Genomic DNA, 19,863 nt, shown 5'->3' with positions numbered 1-19,863 from the left:
TCTCTAATGTCTATAGCAGGGCCACTCAAATCTGACCCTTGGGGCCAGTAGTACTGCTCGTTTTCATTCCTCCCCTCTAATCAGGGACTGATTTAAACCTGACGCACCAGGTGAGTGTAATCTCTGGCCAATCAGTGGACTATGAACTATCAGGCAGAAGAGAAAAACAGCAGTACTACTGACCTTGACCGCCAGATTTCAGTATCCCTGGTCTATAGCCTTCCAAGGGGATGCTGTTTTTATTCTTCGCTTAATTTTCCACTCTGGATACAAGTAATAATGACAGGCAAAGGAGAGAGCAATTACTTCTTTTCAGTCTGACAGGCACGTCTTTTATTGCACACTTGCGGCAGATGTCAGCCATATTTGATGATATGTCAGTCAACTTATTTGACTGGATGTTTGCATTAACTTATTAAGAATTAATTGTGGATGTACATGCATTTTAAATATACCTGGGTTAAATAATTAACTGAAATACTCAAAGTCATTACACACAAGTAAAAGTCTAGCCGATGACTGACAATTGTAAAATATAAATATTTTTTCACAAAAATAGAGAGCAAAATTTTGATTTCATATGGTTGTACACTTTGGTTGATTACATATTTTGTCAAAAGGTTTCAGGGGTCTACAAGAGTGCTTTAAAATATTTGAGATCTAGAACATGAAAAAGTATTTCAAATATGAACTTGGGTCTGGTATTTTTACACTGATTTATTTGGTGAGTTAGCTGTCAGTATCCACAAAATAGGAAGTGTCTCCTAACTCACTGAGATATCAGGTCTGCTACAGGTCAAGAAGTGTTTGACCACACAACCAGACATTCTTTCAAAGTTTTGCTGACTCCCTGACTCCATGTCAGCGAGAAGCCACTTCTGTTGTGTTTCTTTCTAAATAAATGCTTAGTGGCTCCAAGGTAAAATAATTCAAAACCGTATACAACACTTGTTTGCATGTCTGGTTTGGAGGGCAATAAGATCTAAATTGACGAAAACCATCCATTTAGATAACTATTTTGTGGAAAATGTCTTTCACGTTGACCTTGCGTTGGGTGGTTCCTATTGGCTGAAATGAAATGCTGAGATTGTGTAGTTCGGAGGCAAACTATCACCTTTGCTTTTCAGTGGGAGGAGATAAGCGGGCTGGATGAAAACTACACCCCGATCCGGACTTACCAGGTCTGCCAAGTTATGGAGCCCAATCAGAACAACTGGCTTCGGACTAGCTGGATCGCAAAGGGAGCCGCCCAAAGGATATTTGTGGAATTGAAATTCACCTTGAGGGATTGCAACAGCTTACCAGGTGTTGTGGGGACATGCAAGGAGACATTCAACCTGTATTACCGGGAAACAGAATCCGAGGTGGGCAGGGAAATAGGGGAGACCCAGTATGTGAAAATTGACACCATTGCTGCTGATGAAAGCTTCACCCAGGGAGACTTGGGAGAAAGGAAAATGAAGCTGAACACAGAGCTGCGTGTTATTGGTCCCCTGTCCAGGCGAGGGTTTTATCTGGCCTTTCAGGATGTTGGGGCCTGCATCGCCCTAGTATCTGTCAAGGTCTATTACAAGAAGTGCTGGTCAATCATCGAGAATCTGGCCATTTTTCCAGACACGGTCACGGGATCGGATTTCTCTTCCTTGGTGGAGGTGGAAGGAACATGCGTTAGTGGTGCAGAGGGGGAGGCAAAAACCTCTCCCAAGATGCACTGCAGCACTGAGGGGGAGTGGCTTGTGCCCATTGGAAAATGTATCTGCAAAGCAGGATTTCACCAGAAAGGTGACTCGTGTGAGCGTAAGTATGTCCATGGTGCCATTTGTTCCTGACTGTTTGTTGACGTTAAACATGTTTATATCAATACCAACCCCGACAGCAGAGTAATTGTTATGCAATTTGGATTGGAACTCAAAGGTGTAGGTTTGATTTCCAGCTATGGCATTGCTGTTGTACACTTGATCAAGGTAATCAATCAGAATTTCTTCAGTAAAAAATATTCACCTGCACAAATGGATTGTATGTAAAAAGGGCAATCAGTCGCTCTGGATAAGTATGCTAAATGTCAGAAAGATTATGCTTTCAGAGAGGTTTCCTAAACAGAAGCTGATTAACACCTGGCATATCATGTTATCCATACACAATTTCTTCTACTCAATGGTAGCATTAACATACAATTTTTATCGCTCAATCATTTTAATGCACAAAATACATCGGATGTGACCAAGACACCTCCTCCTAATATGTCATGCATGACATAGTATGGCCTTTGGTAAATTCTACCACAAAAAGTCGGAAGTGTAGTTCAGGAAGACCTTGTGGGCTAATGTGATCATAACTATTAGTGACTAACTTATTATCATTGATTTCATTCTGCATGCAGTATATCATGCACCGAAATACTGTGTATCTATAGATGGAAGTTGATTATTTTAATTTTGTTTTTAGATATTTTAATCTTGATGCCTAATCACACAAACCTAATTATTGTTTTGGGAATAAAATATGAATCATTGATATTATTAGTGATACTAATTAATATTATTGTCAAACAACAAAATCTGAAATTGAGTTCATGTCTTCATTTGAATGACTGAATCAGTGTGAAGATAATAATTACTATACTATACAATTACGATAATGTGGGCATGTTATGTTTTTTAGACAGTGACTGTGGTTGCACCTGTGCAATTGTCGAACACCTTATCAGTGAATTAAGCAGCCTCGAGTCTAGCGAGTGAGAAAAGTTCTCTGCACACATGAACATGACATTATGCATGAAGTCATTACGTAATGACCCAAATGTAAATGAAGGCCAGAAGCCTATTGATTAGTCCCTGATGGTTTAGATGTTTCGAGGGCTGAAATTCAATGTCCATGTTCGTGTGCCTGGGTATTCCAGTTTGATAGATGCTGGCTTTTAAGCTTAGTCAGATAAAAAGAAAAAACACATGCGCAAATTAGTGGATTACTAGGCCTCAGGGCTCTTTGCACTCTAGTCATGTGATTGTTGACCTATTTAATGTTTCTATTCGCTGATGTTTTTTATGCACAACTTAATGTTCTGCAAGTACAGTGCAACACTTACAGACATATAAAGTTGCATTGATAACAGTGGTGACATTAGTACATATTAGAGGTATGCAGAGATGACAGTATCTGTATCCATATCTGCTCAACATGGTCTTTATTCGGATAGAAACCCTGATGTGGGAATGGCTTGTATAAGAAGTTGTCTAAATGAGATAAAATGGCTGATTTTCTTGCCGACTGTACATTGTTATTATAATTGTTGTGCTTTCAAAGCACCAAACACACTGGCATATCATTAGTCATTGTAATAATAGCAGATTATATCTTTTAAAAGCTGTATTGTATAAAGAGCATGGACCTATCTGATTGACAAGCCATTATATATACAATTACATTTTATCATACTTTGAACAACACTGATGCTAGCTCTTGCCTCACCCTGCAGGTGCTGTGGGTGCAGGCAGCCCTGTCAAAATCCTGTCAAACTTAACTATTTAATCGTCTGAGTCCGTGTTACATTCAGAAAGAAATACTGGGCTGTTGCAAGCTAGCTGCCAGGTCACTGTTGGCTGGATAGCTAAGCAAGCCAGCTATTATTAGTCTCTCTCACATATGTTCCCTCCCACATATTATGCTCGTGCTGGTTGCTGATGGTTCAAGACAAGAGTACAGATAACTCAAAGTGGACATCAAAACAGACTGTATAGTTGCTAATCCCTGGAAAAACCTGCCCACTTTGCTCCCAACTTCTGTAGAAGCTCAATGCAAAACCATTGGGAATGGGGGTTGTTCAAAACTCCTAACTTTGAAAGTGAAGTGGAATTATTAACATTTTCATTTGAAAAACGTTCACATTGTAATGGTTGCTTGCATTACTCTAGCCCAGTGGTTCCAAAACTCGGTCCTGGGGACCCCTGTGTATGATGGTTTTCATTCCAACCACAATTGCAATCCAATAATTTTTACAAGCTGTTGAATGGAAACAAAACTATGACTGGAAACAACACACTCTTTGTTCTAGCTTTATTAGAAGACAATACACAACAACTGTGCCAAATACAGTTTCTAAGTGCAACCATTATCATGTAGTTTGTCCATTTAACAAGCATCCCCTCACTGCAGTATCATCTGCAACTATACCCCCCAACCATGGGAAAGGGACAGCAGCATCTATCTGGGATTTCATTAAAATATTATTTCACCACCAAAAATTTGTATTCGATTATAGCAACAAGATACAGTAAAGCCAACAATAGCGTGAATGCCAATACAGCAGATGAAAAACACTGCTCACAGAATAGTGAAATAAACAAAATGAATTCTTGTGTGATTATACCACATTATTGTACTAACAATATTGCAACTAAATATGGAATAGATTTACTATCTTACCAATGGTTGTGAATGTAAAAATGTCCATTTCAAGATTCAGTCAATGGGTTTACATGATGTTTGAAAAAGTTGATTTATTGTTTTTAGTCCGGCTAAAACTAGACTTTTAAAAATCATGTAAACATTGTAGTCTCACTGAAATCGTACAAAGTCAGTTTTTTTCAGAGTCGGACTAATATACCTAGATAATGCGGTTGGGGGTCGATTTACTACGGCATATATACGCTTCAATAGGCCAAAAATTGGCCTAGGTGTTCTGCGCATGTTCCGTAATTTACATAGCAACTATGCCAAGTAGAATCGATAACATTTCAGAAAATATATTACTTTAAAAAATGTAATTCAATCTTCTACTGGGACTTTTGCCGTTTATTGACAGAATATTTTGGTGCCGCTGACTATAATCAAATGTTTTTCTCATTTACTGTTCGATTGAGCAAATACCATTAAAATGGGTTAGTGCTGTCCGTTTGTGCTAGCTACTTCACATTAACCTTGTACGGCGATAAATAAAGGCTAACAGCACAGTACCACTTAATTATAGTCACTTCTATCACCACTAAATGAACTAAAAAAAAAGGCGACAAATGACCTTTCTGTGAGAAATGCAAATGCATTGTCGAGCTCGTGCATACACTGCTGGCAACATTCTAAAGCTGTTTTGCCCTCCCTAGTATCATGGTGAAAAAACACATTTCTGGACAGAGGAGGAGGCCAACTTCATGCTATCGCAACTAAAGGAGTTAAATATCCTAAAATACATGGATGGAAGAAAAACGCGAAATGGCAAACTATTCAGCAAAGTTGCGACAAAATTGGAGGAAGCAGGATTTATAAGAAGCCTTCGTCAGACACACCTTGGTCAATAAATCCATTCTTTCCGAGTCATGTATATTGGGACAATGACCATAATCCAATTAAATCTCATCTTTGGCAAAATCAAGCTATTAATATAGATTGATTTCAACTGTGCATGTAAACGCACTGAGTGATAATTTATTGTTTTGAACTTTCCATTTGAGAAATAAACATGCAAATAGAAAGTGTTGGCATGCATTTACATTGGCCATGCGCAAAACCCCACTTGCGTTTTACGACATAGTAACTATTTTCAGCTTGGTTTGAACTGTTTTATCCAGTAGGGCACAGTATAAGATTTCCAGTGGTGCATGGCATGCCTCATTTGACATTATGACAGTGATGGACAGGCACGCACAACAGCTTGAACTGTTGATATAGCACAGCATTGTTTCATAGTATATTTCACAGTAATATATGTGCACTTTTTTTTGTCCTTAAGCTTTTGCAAGATTTTACTAATTTTGCCATATTGTAAGCATTGCTAAAGCTTTTATGTGGGTCAGGAGAGGCAGAGGAAGCATGAAGTCTAGCTTGGGTACATACAAACAGAGATGTTCGTATTACTGCTGCAACTAGGGTTGGACGATTTGCTGTCTGTTTGCATTGGCCAAATATGCAGGGTATATATGAAGGAATAATGCACATATGATACTCCAGTAACATTACTGTTCATGAATACATTATAGAGAACAGTTACAAATGAAAATTTTAACACATTTTCAAAATGCTTACATGAAATGGGAAGCTATGTGGGTATCTGATTTGTCCACCATAAGCATTTCTCTGTTCATTGTCACACTGTTTATTCCATTCAGTGCATGTTATTAAAGCTCAATATGCGAATAGCTGGGCTATTAACAACTAACAACTATTACTTGAATGGATCTGCCATTCTGCCCATTAATTTCGCTGCAGCTAGGGTTCTTCCAAACTATTGAGGGCTCTCACTAAAAAGCCGCTGTTTTGTGAGCTAGAGCAATAGCAGGTGCAGGAAAGACTGCAAAACCACCTAGCCCTTTTGGCAAGTTTTCCAAGGAAAACTGCTCATGTCTGCTCAAAATGTCTCTAGATTTGTCGCCAGGCTCTTGTTTTGAAATACACATGCTAAAGGGGTCTGAAAACTTCCTAAATCTGGCGGCAAAGTCACCAGGTTGGCAACATTAGTGGCCAGCTCATTTGAGCAGAGGTGGTTGCGCCACTGCAGTCAACTACTCTTTTTTTTTTTTTTGCTCACAGTGACATTATAGCTTGGATGTTGGATCTAAAAACTTAGTATGTATAGGACTGATACTTGAGAGCAAAACACATCATTTGTATCCTCACTAGATTTACAATTAAACAATACAAGTCTCCTTTTTTTCTTTTTGAGTCTGCGGTTCTCGTTGTATTTAAATTATTTTAATTAATTTAAAATATTTTTTAAAAAATTATTTGATAATTTACAAATGTGAGTATTTAAATGACAAAATGTAATAAAAATACATTTGCATGTATTTGCAATTACTTTTACAATTAATATGTCTTCAAAAAGCATTTAAAATACAGAATTTTCAAATACAAAGTGTATTTTCATAATTAGAAAATACTTTCACTACGTAAGGCCAGTGGTGCAACATGTGTAATTGCACCAAGCTGTTGAAAGACTTGAAAAGCACTGGATATGCGAGAACCTATCAGCTCTGAAGGTTGATTATTTTGTCTAATTAGAGGACAGTATTTTGATGAGAGCGCGTCAGGTGACCACTGATAACCACGGTCCAATTGTACCGATTTCCATTGTTAATTGGTAGTGAATATGCACGGGTGAATTCGGTTTTATCAGTGTCTAACCTTACAAAATGTAATGGCACTGCACATATGGCTGTTGAACGCGCTGACAACAGAAAATACTGTAAAAGGCCTTAACTTTAAAAAAATTGTATGGGTACAAATAAACTGGCACGTAGCTTCTCGAGAAGTCTGAGTCCCCCCCAACCCCCCCCCCCCCCATGCAAAGACATGTATGGGCATTTAGGCTACTGCCTGTTAGAGGCAGCGCATGGGTTGTTTAAAATTGCCTACGTAGGCTACCCTTGCCCATAATATAAATTCAACCTCTAGCCCCTAGTAAATCCCCTGGAGTGCCCTTAGTATTATAGCTCACTGACATCACATCAAGGGTCACAAAGATCGTACAAAGATCTGGGATAACCCCTTCAGAATGCTGCTGGCTCGGTCATTTCTGTTGTCTATCACTGAAATATCTCAAAATATTTGAATATTGTATTTGTATTTTAATGTATATTTTTTTTTTAAGTATTTGGTTTCCCATGAAAGTATTTATTTAAAGGAATGCATTTTTTAAATACTATTTCTGAAAATATTTGGTTTTCCATTAAATAACTTCAAAATAAATCAAATACAATGTATTTCATGTGTAAATGTATTTGAAAATACTTCAAATATGTATTTACGTACATTTTCAAATACTTATACGTATTTGTATTTGACACAGGTCTGCTTGCAATATTTCTGTTAATTACGCTCTGTCATATTTTTGTTATTGTTATATTCGCATTGACATTTGCCAATAATGCTCAGCATGTTTTGGGGGCTAACTAATAATAGGCCTATCTGTTAGTATAGTGGTATTGTTAGCCTACCCTGGGCAGTGTTAGCTTAGTGGCTCATAGCGGCCTGCTTTGTTAGAATTCAAACCATTCACAAATGAAATTGAGTGTTTTTCAAGAGGTTTACACTATTCTCTAATGCAGGAATTTCACGTACTGTAGCGTAAACATTCATAGGGGGCTCAGTCATGTGTTATGTTTGATGCAACAGTTTACCATGAAGCTAGAACATATTTCCATATTTCTGACAGTGGAATAATTATTTTATTGTAATCTTATTGTACATGATGTGAGGTATTAGTATCTGCCTGGGCTATGTCTGCAAGTTGAATGAAAAATATTAATTCAAATTTACTGTGTGCTGATATGCGCAAGATGAACATGAAATTTTAATATACCAATATTTCATCTTAAATCATCATAAGGGACAACTATATGTGCATTAGAATGAGCAAAAATAATTGTATTCATTTCTGGAGAGGTTTTGGATAATTTTTTGCCCCCCTAGATATCGTGGACCCCTATACTGATTAAAATATGTTAATTCACATTTGAAAAAGATGCAAAAGTGAGTTTCATGAGTCAGTACAGTTGTTATTTAGTGAAATATATAATTATGTTGTGATTTACAGCAATGCACAATTTACATTTTGGATAGATCTGGAGATAAGGGACACCAGGGCCTCTTCCTGAAAAAAAGAGCACAAACCTGTGCATGCACGAAATACCGTCTCCTAAAATAGCATTTCACCGTAGACCCCCCGGAACATGCTCACTAGAATTTAATTCACATAGAAACCTTAGTCTTCAATATATTGAACGTTTTTCAAAGAATGAACATTAAATAAACATTAAACATGTAATATATATAATAAATAAAAGTGATAATAGTAATGTAATAACATGTATGTTGCATATCTCTGAAAATAGCCATTACCTCACTGTGGCTTACTGGAATATTCTTCTCAATACCAGGAGAAGTTCATGTATTCATTTATTTATACATGTGACTGCTAGCCTCGGGCCAAAATGAGCAGTGTCGGCTGCTGAGCTGAATATTGAAGGGGTGGAAACTTCCCCTTAATCTGATTACTGGCATGAAATACTCAATGCCATTAGATATAGGCAGATCTCCTCAATTAAACTAGTAGGCAATTAATAAAATATTTTTATTTGCTTCACGAAATTGTGCACATTCTATCATCATTTAAAAGTGTGCATACATGTACTATTTGGCTTCGCACTTGGAAAATATTCTTGGCAAGGATATGCAATACACAGTAATATTCTTGGCAAACGTGCAATTCACAACCTTTATTGCAGGTTGTACTGACAGCTATTGTGGTAGCTAACAGAGTGGTGTATCCTTTTTTGTAAAGTGTTCTTAGTGATTTAAACAAACTTTATTTATCATTTTTTTATTGTAATTTTCATAATTTTCTGACCATGGTGTGTGTGTGTGTGTTTGTGTCTGTGTTTTAATTATTTAATTATCCTTGTTTATATTATTCAAAATTATTTATACTATACTGGTTTACCTGCCAGTTGATTATTCAGATTGTTGGAACACTTGTTAATCAAAGAAAATGAATGAAAACATTAATGAAAATGCAATGATCAAGAGAATGAACAGGAAAGTTTTCTGCCCCTGTTCAATATTATTATGACAAAATTTGATTAAATATAGTCTGTCGACCACACGGTCACACAATACAGGCCTAGAAGCAAACGTGGGCTGATGATGTTCAGCTATTTAGCATAGGGATAACTTAGATAAGCAAATTATAGCTTCCACTGCATTCTTTTCACTGAAATAGTATTGAGGATATTGCTATTACTAGTGGTTTCATCATGCATACCTTCTTTTTGTCAGGAAAGACAAGTCAAAAAATGATGGAGCAATGGAGCAAGTTATCATTTGCTGTTCACATAGGAGGATAATTGGCTTTGGAAATGAGGGATGCTACGATGCTAAATTTTTTTGTCAGGGTAATCTGCTTTTTATTTTTAGTAAAAACCGTAAGCAGGTCCCATCTTCACCTCTCTTATGTATGGATGGGTAAGTAGCTTGTATTCAAACCAATCTAATCCGACTGCACAAATTATCCAGCTCATTTCAAAAGGTTTCAGTTGAGACAGCCTGCATAGTGATTTTTTAATTTTATTTTTAGTTCTCTTGATTAGTTTAGCAGGAAATCCTTTTAAGTCTTATCTTGTACCGTTCCAGTTCTATTTTATATATTGTTCTTTAGTACTATATTTGGCATTTTAGCAGTTAATTTGGTCGTTGGTAGCTAATAGTAATGTTAGTATTTTATTGTTCGATCATTGTTTAGATTTAGGTAGCTAGACTTCTTTCTATAATTGTAGAAAGATTTTTCCAATTGTAGCATTAGTCTTTTATAATTGCATATTTTTCCAATTTTAGTTTCAATAGGAGCAAGTAGACTAAGTCTAGCTGTTTTTTTATTTATTTTAGCGGAGATAGGTAGCTTGGTGTCACACGCCAATATGACACCCCTGGGAAGGAGATGCCGCAATGCCGGGGAACATCGTTGGTTGTTGCATGGAGAGAGAGCGAGAGTGCACCCACACAAACGTGAAATAAAATAAACGCCAATGAATGACAAATGAGAATGAAAAAATCTCCCAGTGATTATTGGTAAACTTATGAAATCATTTGTTTATGACACATCTGTGCATTTACAAGTAGGTTATTTAGGTTCAGATGTATTTCTAGTAGAGTGGTACATATTTTCTATAGGCTCGTCAAAAACTCAGTGGCTAATTTATTAGGTTAACCTGTCTCGTACCGGGTAGGACCCCCTTTTGACTTCAAAACAGCCTGAATTTTTTGGGGCATGGATTCAACACGATGCTATTCCTTGGGGAATTTTATCAATGCTGACTCAATAGCATCAGATACTTCCTGCAGACACATTCATGCTGCAAACCTCCCATGCCTCCTCATCCTGAAAGCATCCTGTTGGATTGAGATCTGGGGACTATGCAGGTAAACTGGAGCAAACTGACGTCACTGTCATATTTGTGGAACCAGACTGAGATGATGCGTGCTTTGTGATATGGTGCATTATTCTGCTGGAAGTATCTGTTTGAAAAAGGGTAGGCTGTGGCCATAAATAAATGTGCATGATCAGCAACAATTCTTAGTTATGCTGTGGCATTCCAATGATGCTCCATTGGTATTGAGGATCCTAATCTGTGCCAAGAAAGCATTCCCCACACTATTACACCACCACCACCAGCCTGCACCATTGACCCAAGGCAGGATGGATCCATGGATATCATGCTGTTTATGCCAAATTCTGAAAATACCAGTTGCAGAAGAAATCAAGACTTGACAGACAAGGCAGTGTTTTTCCAACTTTCAGTTACCCAGTTTTGGTGATCACATGCTCACTGTAGCCTCGAAGAACAACTAAACAGCATGCTTTGAATTGCAGCCACATGATTTGTTGTTTGGACGAGCAGGCCATTTCCGTTAAAGAGCATTTGTACCTAATAAAGTCGCAGCTGAGTGTATTTTTTGTTCATAATGTCTTGGAAATCCTTGCTAGAGGTGGTTTACTGACATGGTGTGAACATAAACATTTATGTGTGTTTAGACTATTCCCTAACAGAGAAGACTAATACGCATGTATTAATAATGACATTCAAAACTTCAAAACCTGTTGAAGGAATACTTGTAGGAAGAAATGTGTAGAAGGAATTCTTGTGCTGCATCTACGGTTAAATTTAGGGTTGCCTGGACATAACAAACATTACAAGAAGTGCCTACATTATCATATACTGTCATTTGTTGCAATGCAGTAATTCAGCAGATTGTGCAGTACATACTGTATGACATAATACATAGTACACAACTATAATCCAAACTCTTATTTTGGGGGAATACAATAGTCGCCTTTAAATTTTTGTTCATGTTCAGCCCTAAAATAACTTTATGAATTATCAATGTAGATGTAAAAATGGTGTGCAAATCACTAGACTGGCAAAAATGGTTAGAGTGTTATATTTTAAATAAATAATAATAAAGATGAGTTAATTCAAGAAATTATGATTTCAAGAAAAAGATGTCTTTGTTGCTACTTATACAGCAGTCACAGATTGATGGTTGTAGACATTTTACAAAAGGAAGCCCATCAATTCCAAAATGAGGGAAATTGAATATCCCTGGACAGTGTTGCCATATGGTTGTGATTTTCTCCCCCAAAATATTTCTGTAAACCCACATCTTCAATACACTTCCAAACTAATTTTAGGACTTAGTCCCCCATACCTCCTTCTAAAATCACCCATCTGGTACCATTGACTTCACTAAATTTTTTGAAGATTGCATTTGATTAGAAAATGTGACCACAATTGGTTGTTCCTGTTTTTGCAGTTGCAGGCTTCTAACGGAGGGTAAATCAAGGAGGCGAAATTAAAAATCCTCAATATCATTAGGCTATTGGAATTCTTTTTAATTGGTTAATTAGCAGGCTCTTCATTTATAACTGTGGTTTATACTGGCTCTGGGATTAAACGGTAACGAGTCCTCTGGCTGTGCTCTGCTATCCGGTGTAAGCACGCTTCGCTATTCTGGCAGTTGTCCAAGGCACTCAGTCGCTGAATATGCAGGTCTGTACCGAGAACAGCGTCCCTTTCTGCACACTTCAGCCCCTCAAAAATGACCCCGACAGATAAAAGGAAAACAAACAGGCGCTATTTTGCGATATTCAGGGCTCAAGCATATCCGCCAAGGACCAGAAAAACTAAATGCAATTATAGAAGATGCAGGCTATGCTGTTTGCATTGTTTTGGACGCAGCCTAATTGCAAATGGGCCTCCCCTCAGCAGTTAGAAATGCGTTTGGTGTTTGTAACAATGCGGTACTATTTTTCACATGGGGCGAACATTTTAAAAATTGTGGTGGAAAAAAATATCACGAAGCAGCAGGGGTCTAGTTGGCCAATATTGTCAGCAAGTCTTTTGTATATAAAGAATTACTGGCCTCCAACCAAGCAGCATATGAAGTGTGGAGCCAGACGTGACTGAACAACATCTTTTAGACCAAATTAGCGGTACTAACAGCTTTCCCGAAGCTACTTCAGGAATGTATTGTGTGCTCTGAAATGCTAATAGGCTACCTGGACCGTGTTCGCTTTCATGTGCCAGAGATATATAAAATAGCTATTCACAAAAGCACTGCAGTGTAGTCATCATAAGAGAGAGCTATGGGTTTTTGCTCTGTTATTACAAATGCTACGTATGGCACTATATCTGTCTCTGTCTGTCAGATGTACCAAAACACAAATGAGGACACTGTTAAATTCAGTTACCGCGCATCCAACAGATCAAAACAAGGTGATCCACTTGTCTTGAGTGAAGAAACCAAGAGTCACTTTAGTCAACAGAGAGGCTGTGTCTTTAAGTTTCCTTTAAGATTCTTTACATTTTTTATACTTCTGACTTGTTTTCTAGCCTTCAGTTATTACATTAGAAGCAGAATTGTGAGCTTAATCAATCTAAAATGTTACACCATTTTATTATGTTTTGGTGTCATTCAGTATCTCTTAGAGATTGCCAAGATTTGAAATAGCTCAATCAGAATCTTTCCCTGTGGCTGCTCTCAGCATCCTAAAACAGAAGTATTTAATGAGCCAGAACTAGCAATTCTCCATCAAAAAGTGCCACAACTGCAGGTATCTATCTCATAAAAACAATTATAATTGTGTACTCTAGAGAGTAATGTGGAACAGCACTTGCAAACTCTAAGAAGATTTTTGTTTACTTTTTGTTGTCATTGCCCAAAGGAGATAAATCTGCATGGTATGATTTTCTGTTACAGGGCGTGAGTGGTGTGGGCATAATCCAGATGGCCAGGCTCTAGTGCTTTCCACGGGCAATTTACCTTTCAACCACCCCCCTCCCCCCCCTTAAAAAACAAAACAAGAAAAAAACACATTTTTTAGACAGCTGCGGTATTTTCCCCTTTGCAGAGCACACAGAAAACAGGTGTGAAGTGGCGTGTATATTGTATGTGAAACATAAAGTAGGTCGCAGCCAGGGGGGGGTGGGGAGTAGCAGCGGTGAGATTGGCTGTCTCTCATGTTACTCTGAAAGGAGTTTGCGTGGGCTTACCAAGATATACCTCACAATGAAGATGTCTTGCTATTTTAAATTAATCAATTTATTTTTTTGTATCTATTTCTGTGCAAAATTAATCAGTGTTTAATGTTAGGCATTGATTCTTTGGGGGGAGAGGCTGATAAAGAGTTTATGCTGAAATAACAACATTGAGATCAAGTGAAGCTTCTTCATGTAGTACAATTCCTATATTTTCAGTGATGCTGTTAGAGCATCACATCCATTCAATAGCCAATTTTGTCATTTTAAGGGTCATATGGTTTTAAAACACTCGCGTCCTTAACTTAAATGTGTTAAGGACATGAGTGTTAAGCATATGACTTAAATTAAATTTAAATGTTTGCTAAATTATCATCAATAATTGTGGGAATGAAAAAATAACATAATACAAAATAAAACATCAGAATAAAACATCTTCTTAATTAAAATTCATTTATTCTTATTTTCATTTCTTCCTGAATCTTTCTGAAACAGCAACCTTGTAAGCCGACATTCTCTGTCTTCCAAAGAATGTGTAATGCAATTTAACAACACACGATTATCCCTTTGCGACAGGGTTAATAATTGAAAGATATCTTAACAAATGGTACAAAAGTGAAAGGTAGAGTCTTCTAAAAACAGCTAAACATTTGTTGTCTCTCTCTTATCTCCAGATAAGAGAGACACACACCATGCTTAATATTAACTAGGGTTGTTGTGGTAAAAAGACGGATGGATAGTGAGCCAACTTATCTTACCGAAGTAGTATATCCTTAGCTTATCAGAACAAAAAACAACAAATAAAATTCTGAGGAAACAACTTACTATTTCAAATTTTTTTGAATGTCACTGCCTGCATCATCTCTCAGGAGTGATCGTGTTCATTGGCCGTAACACAAAGGTTTAAAATGATGCATTATCTACATGATAGGCTTATTCTCTTTTTACTTAAAAATCAGCAACCAATTTAGGCACAGGCAATGAGGCATGGTGAGTTGGCTCTGTAATGAACTGCTTTAATTGACCGATTATGCTGAACAACAAAAGCCGGAAGACCTGGTGGCCATCGGGGACCAAAGTTGCAGTTGCAGACTCCTGTTTTAGAAAATGTCCATCATCCTAAAGTCCCATCCTGTGGAAAGTAACTCTTATTCTAAAGTTTGCCGTCCTGGGGCTGCTGGGTAGGTCACTTGGTAAGCGTGCAGCTTTCGGTGCATGAGTGAGCACCATAGTCTGGCAGTGCTAACTGTAGGTGTCAGTATGTTTACAAATGTGTATAAACCATTGACAGCGTGCACGTTACGTAGATGGTGTAGGTTTCTTTTTAACTTTGGGGGAGGCATACTGCTGGACCACCTACTCTCGCATCGTCAAATATTAAGTCTCACAAGCATTCTGGCTAGTCTAGCAATTAATTCATGTGGAAATATTGGTGGTGATATATCTTGAGTGGCCTTTGTCTCTGACTTTTTGGCTGGACCGCAACAGCGGGGCCAGCCGTATAAACGTGAATGTCTGTGACTGACTGAGTGATGAAGTTACACCATTGGTCGGCCGAGTTATGAAGTTACACCATTGGTCGGCCGGATGAAGTGTGTTAGGTCCAGCCATAACTAGGTTTTGACCTGGTCTTGTTTCCATGTTTCTCAGCCTAGTAATACTCTGGTCCTCATGCTGACAAACTCCAATAACAGATTCCAAAGCCAATCGTAAGCCTAGAATCAAGACTGGAAGCTCTCATATACATGCAGCAAAGAAGCAACAGAACGCACCTAACTAATCAAAAATACTTCTGAAGCCGTTTGTCCCAAACACTATGGTGCCCTACAATGGGAAGGGGGGCTGTGTATAAAAAGTGCTGTAATTTCTACAAGGTGAAATGAAAATGCATAAAAATACAATTCTACAATTACAAAATTGTGGAGTACAGAGCTAAATCAAGAATAAAATGTCTTTGTCCCAGACATTATGGAGCTCATATATATATATATTGCTACTGTACATCTGAATGGCACTAAACAATCAACTTTGATAGCTGTTAATGTGATATTTTCTATTTGCAATATGACCTGAAACATTTTGGCTGGGGCAAAGCCATGTGGAATCTCTTTTTGTAAGGGCAAGTATGTAGGTTAAAACTAAGGTAAGTGAATTCAATTTTGTTGGAGATGGCAATGCTGGAAACTGCCTCCTTGTCCTTCTTTTGTAGATGTTTGCATGTGGGGTTAATGTGCTTGTGCTTGTTTGTGATCAATCTGTAAAGCAATATAAAAACTATGTAAAAATGGCATGTGAAAATATCATTGCATGCATATTAAGTCTGGCTGACTCAGTGGTTAGGCATGGTGTAATAAGCTTTGAAATAAAATTGAACACTATTAGTTACCTTTTATTAGTTTTTTTATTATCTAAAACTATTGACACTCTTTGTTGAACACTGGCAAAAGGCTGTATAAAATAAGAAACATATGCAATGAACTAGTCCTCTATTATATGCTCAAAAAGGTAGACATTTTTTAAAGACTAGAATCTAACATGGCACCTGGATATTTAAAATCAGATACCTTTTTTCATTTCACAAAAAGATCTGGTTGGTGAGTATCAATGAACATCTTCTGTAAAAATATACAGTCTTGCTTATATTGAGATAATAATAATAAAAATGGACCATTGCAGATGATGAGTTTATGTGCAGCCTGTCTGTTGTTAGCACATGCATGCAGTATTTGTAACATACGATTGTAAATCCACAGATGTAACACAGTGAGTAACAGTAAATGAGTGAGAGATTAATAATGAATATTAATGGTGCTAAACTAGCCAAGTTTTTACACACTATGGTATTACATATGTCTGAAGGCTTTTGCCAACAGATGTGTAAATGAATAAAAATATAATAAGAAAATAAAACGGGAATATTACATTTTTATTTATTTATTTTAATTTATTTGTGCAATTTGTCTTATGTTTTGCATGGAAGATACGTAAATCTTTGTGAGAGCTGAAGGAATCATGCACTGACATTTAATTAGTCTGCTCTCGACAATTGACAATAAAATAACACCATAAATCTTCTCTTTGGAAATTTATGGGCAAGAGTATGGGCTGATTTTGTGGGTGCTTGCGTGTAATGATCGAGGCTCACCACGGTTCAACAAAGGATGTCAAAAACAGTAGACTGTCAGGTCTATCAAAAGCAGCGCTTCACATTTCAAATACAGTCCTCGCAATCGCCTACATGGCAAGCGTATGCTCGTGTCCCATTAGTGTTGCTGTGGTGCAGGTTGTGTCTCATTAGTGTTAATTACAGCGTGTGCTTGTGTCCCATTAGTGTTAATGTGCTGCGTGTTTGTGTCCCATTAGTGTTAATTTGGTGTGTGTTTATGTACAATTAGTGTTCATTAAAGTATGTGTTTGCGTGCTGATATCGCTGGTTATGAAATATAATAACAAATATTATATATGGTTATTTTCTGCTATGCAGGTGCTGCCAGTGCCTGTCACAGCTCTTGTGGGAGGTGGGATAAGGTCTTGGCTGTGGCCTCCCTAAGGACTTAGCGGACCTGGCTTAGTACCATGCACAGGCCTCAGTGCCAACCCAAAAATCTTACGTTGCCACCCCAAATACATTATCAGTTTCTAGGCTTGGTTGCTGCCCCATTACTGTTAGTTTTGGTTTGCATCTGTATCCTGCTGGTGTGGTTTAAGGAGTGTGTTTGCATGGTGCTAGTACTACTCCTATTATTTATGTGGTCTAAATATGGAAGAAGAATTGCACCAGCATTATTATCCAGATAAGAATTGTTTCAAAATTTAAATGGCTTAGTTACGGATCAGGCTACTGTCTGTCACTGTCGAATGCAGGAAGCATGGCTTGGGGATTATACTGAGTCTGTATGCGCCATCACAATGCACACAAGCCATGGAAACAATTCTTGTTATATTTTTGACTCCTTGTTGTTTTATGTTTCCGGTGAATGCTTTTATTTTCGGCATCTGGTGATCAGGAACTGTGCAGAGGTTTTTTTTAACTCCAGAGGGTAAAAATGTAGTTTATGGTGAACTAATCTTGACAACCACAGGCCTGTACTTAGAATTGTATGTACCAGACTCATTTAACTGTTTTTTGCTTGTCTTAAACTCAGAAGATTTGCATGTACAGACTCACACATGCACGCACCCAATACGTGTGATCGTTGCTTCTTCAAGATTTATACATTATGCAAAATGTGATAGGGAAAAAGTGATTCGAAAGAAATCAAAGTTATTCTGTGTCATGGAGCCCATTGAAGCACTTTAAATCCTTTAAATCCTCTCATTGCTTGGGGTGCTGTGAGGGAAAGAGTGCGAGGTTATGTAATAGGTTATCGATTTCTTCAGCAGAGGAGATTTAGGCGTTGAGCCTCCCGTTTAGAGGCTCTCTGAGGAGTCAGAAACACTGCCAAAATGGCCATCTTTGACAGCCCCAGGAAGGTGTTCACTCCCTGGCCCACCAGTCACCTGACCGTTTCCTTGTTAAATGTCAAGGAAACACAGCGTGACAGCAAGATGTCATTTTTGCTTTGCTGAACTCACCTGGACAATTGCATTTTTGCCATCTTCTTTAAAAAAAGAAAAGAAAATACCTACATTTTTGTGGATCTCTTTTGTGCCTTTTTGCCCCCTAGTACTGAAACAAAAGTATTTCCATTACTCAGGGGTACGGGGCATTGCCGTTCGCGCTACTTATTGCACAACAGCTGCAAAAGCTATCTGCCCAAATAGTAGAGAGCATAGTTCACAAGTAAAATAATAGTCACCTCACGCCAAGTGTCATTTTCTCAAGTGTATTAGTTCACATATGCATTACATTCTCAGTTGTCTGAGAACTTTTTTTGGTAGTCTTTGCTAATCTTGGTGTGTCATGCTATATCTGATTAAAAGGTAGGTTTTGCTCACACCCATTTTTGAGCAAGTTGAGCAAGCACTGACCCAATAAATGTTTTTAAAAATCGAAAAATTATCATTTTAATTTGGTGCAGGAATAATGATGACAAAAAAGGAACAACATACTTTATCAATAAGTAGAATTGGACCAGTTTAAACAAATTATTTTTATGAAAGTTACATTGTTTTTGGAGATATTGGTTATTGCAAGTATTTGTATCCATACAATGAAATTATGTATTTAAATTATTGCGCAATTCCGTTGGGTTCAACATTATCTTTGCCGCCAAAGAGTTCTAGTATGCCTGCAATGACAAAAAAGCTATGAAAGATCTGCTCTATTGCATGCCTGACATGGTAGTGGTGTCTCAGTCCTGCAAATATGACAGCTGACATGGCTATTGAAAAGCTTACTGTGTGGCTATTAAATAGGTAGGCACATTTTACTGCTAGGTTTCAGGCTGTCTAAAAAATCTTACGATTGTGTGATAATCTATGACCATGTTTGTGAAGAGGACATGCCCTATATTGAATCCCATTTGCATAAAATCGTGTTATTTTTGGTACTGACTGTGCGTGACCTATACAGCACCATGTCACCATTTCCCTGGTTGTGAAGAGCAGTTATGTGTGCTTTGTATGGATTTCTTTCTCTTTTTTTCTGGTACTTGTGAAGGTTAACAGGCACGCAGGCATTGAATTCATTTAGTGGATTGCCCCCTCAGACTTTTAATCAGGCGGGGACGCTGCTAACTCTAGGTGCGGGCTATCTTGCACTAACTCAGTGAAGCATGCTAATTTGAACCAGAATGAGACGCCTGGGGGAATTGAGATGTGGTTCGTGGAGTTGTGTGCGGAGAGGTTCTTTTGTCTTGTTATTTGCACTGGCCGTTTGTTGTCACAGTGTCCTTTTAAG

At 37.7% G+C, this 19,863-nt stretch overlaps 1 protein-coding gene across 4 annotated transcripts in view; it reads left to right on the top strand.

Moving 5' to 3' along the window:
* LOC118214216 (ephrin type-A receptor 7-like) overlaps nucleotides 1–19,863 on the top strand; it is an 84,141-nt gene that overhangs the window by 2,013 nt on the left and 62,265 nt on the right. For all 4 annotated transcript variants that reach the window (XM_035393978.1, XM_035393968.1, XM_035393947.1 and 1 more), the window contains exon 3: nucleotides 1,128–1,797. In XM_035393978.1, the coding sequence (XP_035249869.1) occupies nucleotides 1,128–1,797 (670 nt within the window). The remainder of the gene's footprint in view (nucleotides 1–1,127; nucleotides 1,798–19,863) is intronic.

Source organism: Anguilla anguilla, chromosome 1 (assembly GCF_013347855.1).
Source record: "Anguilla anguilla isolate fAngAng1 chromosome 1, fAngAng1.pri, whole genome shotgun sequence".
NCBI lineage: Eukaryota > Metazoa > Chordata > Actinopteri > Anguilliformes > Anguillidae > Anguilla > Anguilla anguilla.
This window is presented reverse-complemented; position numbering and strand designations above follow the sequence as displayed.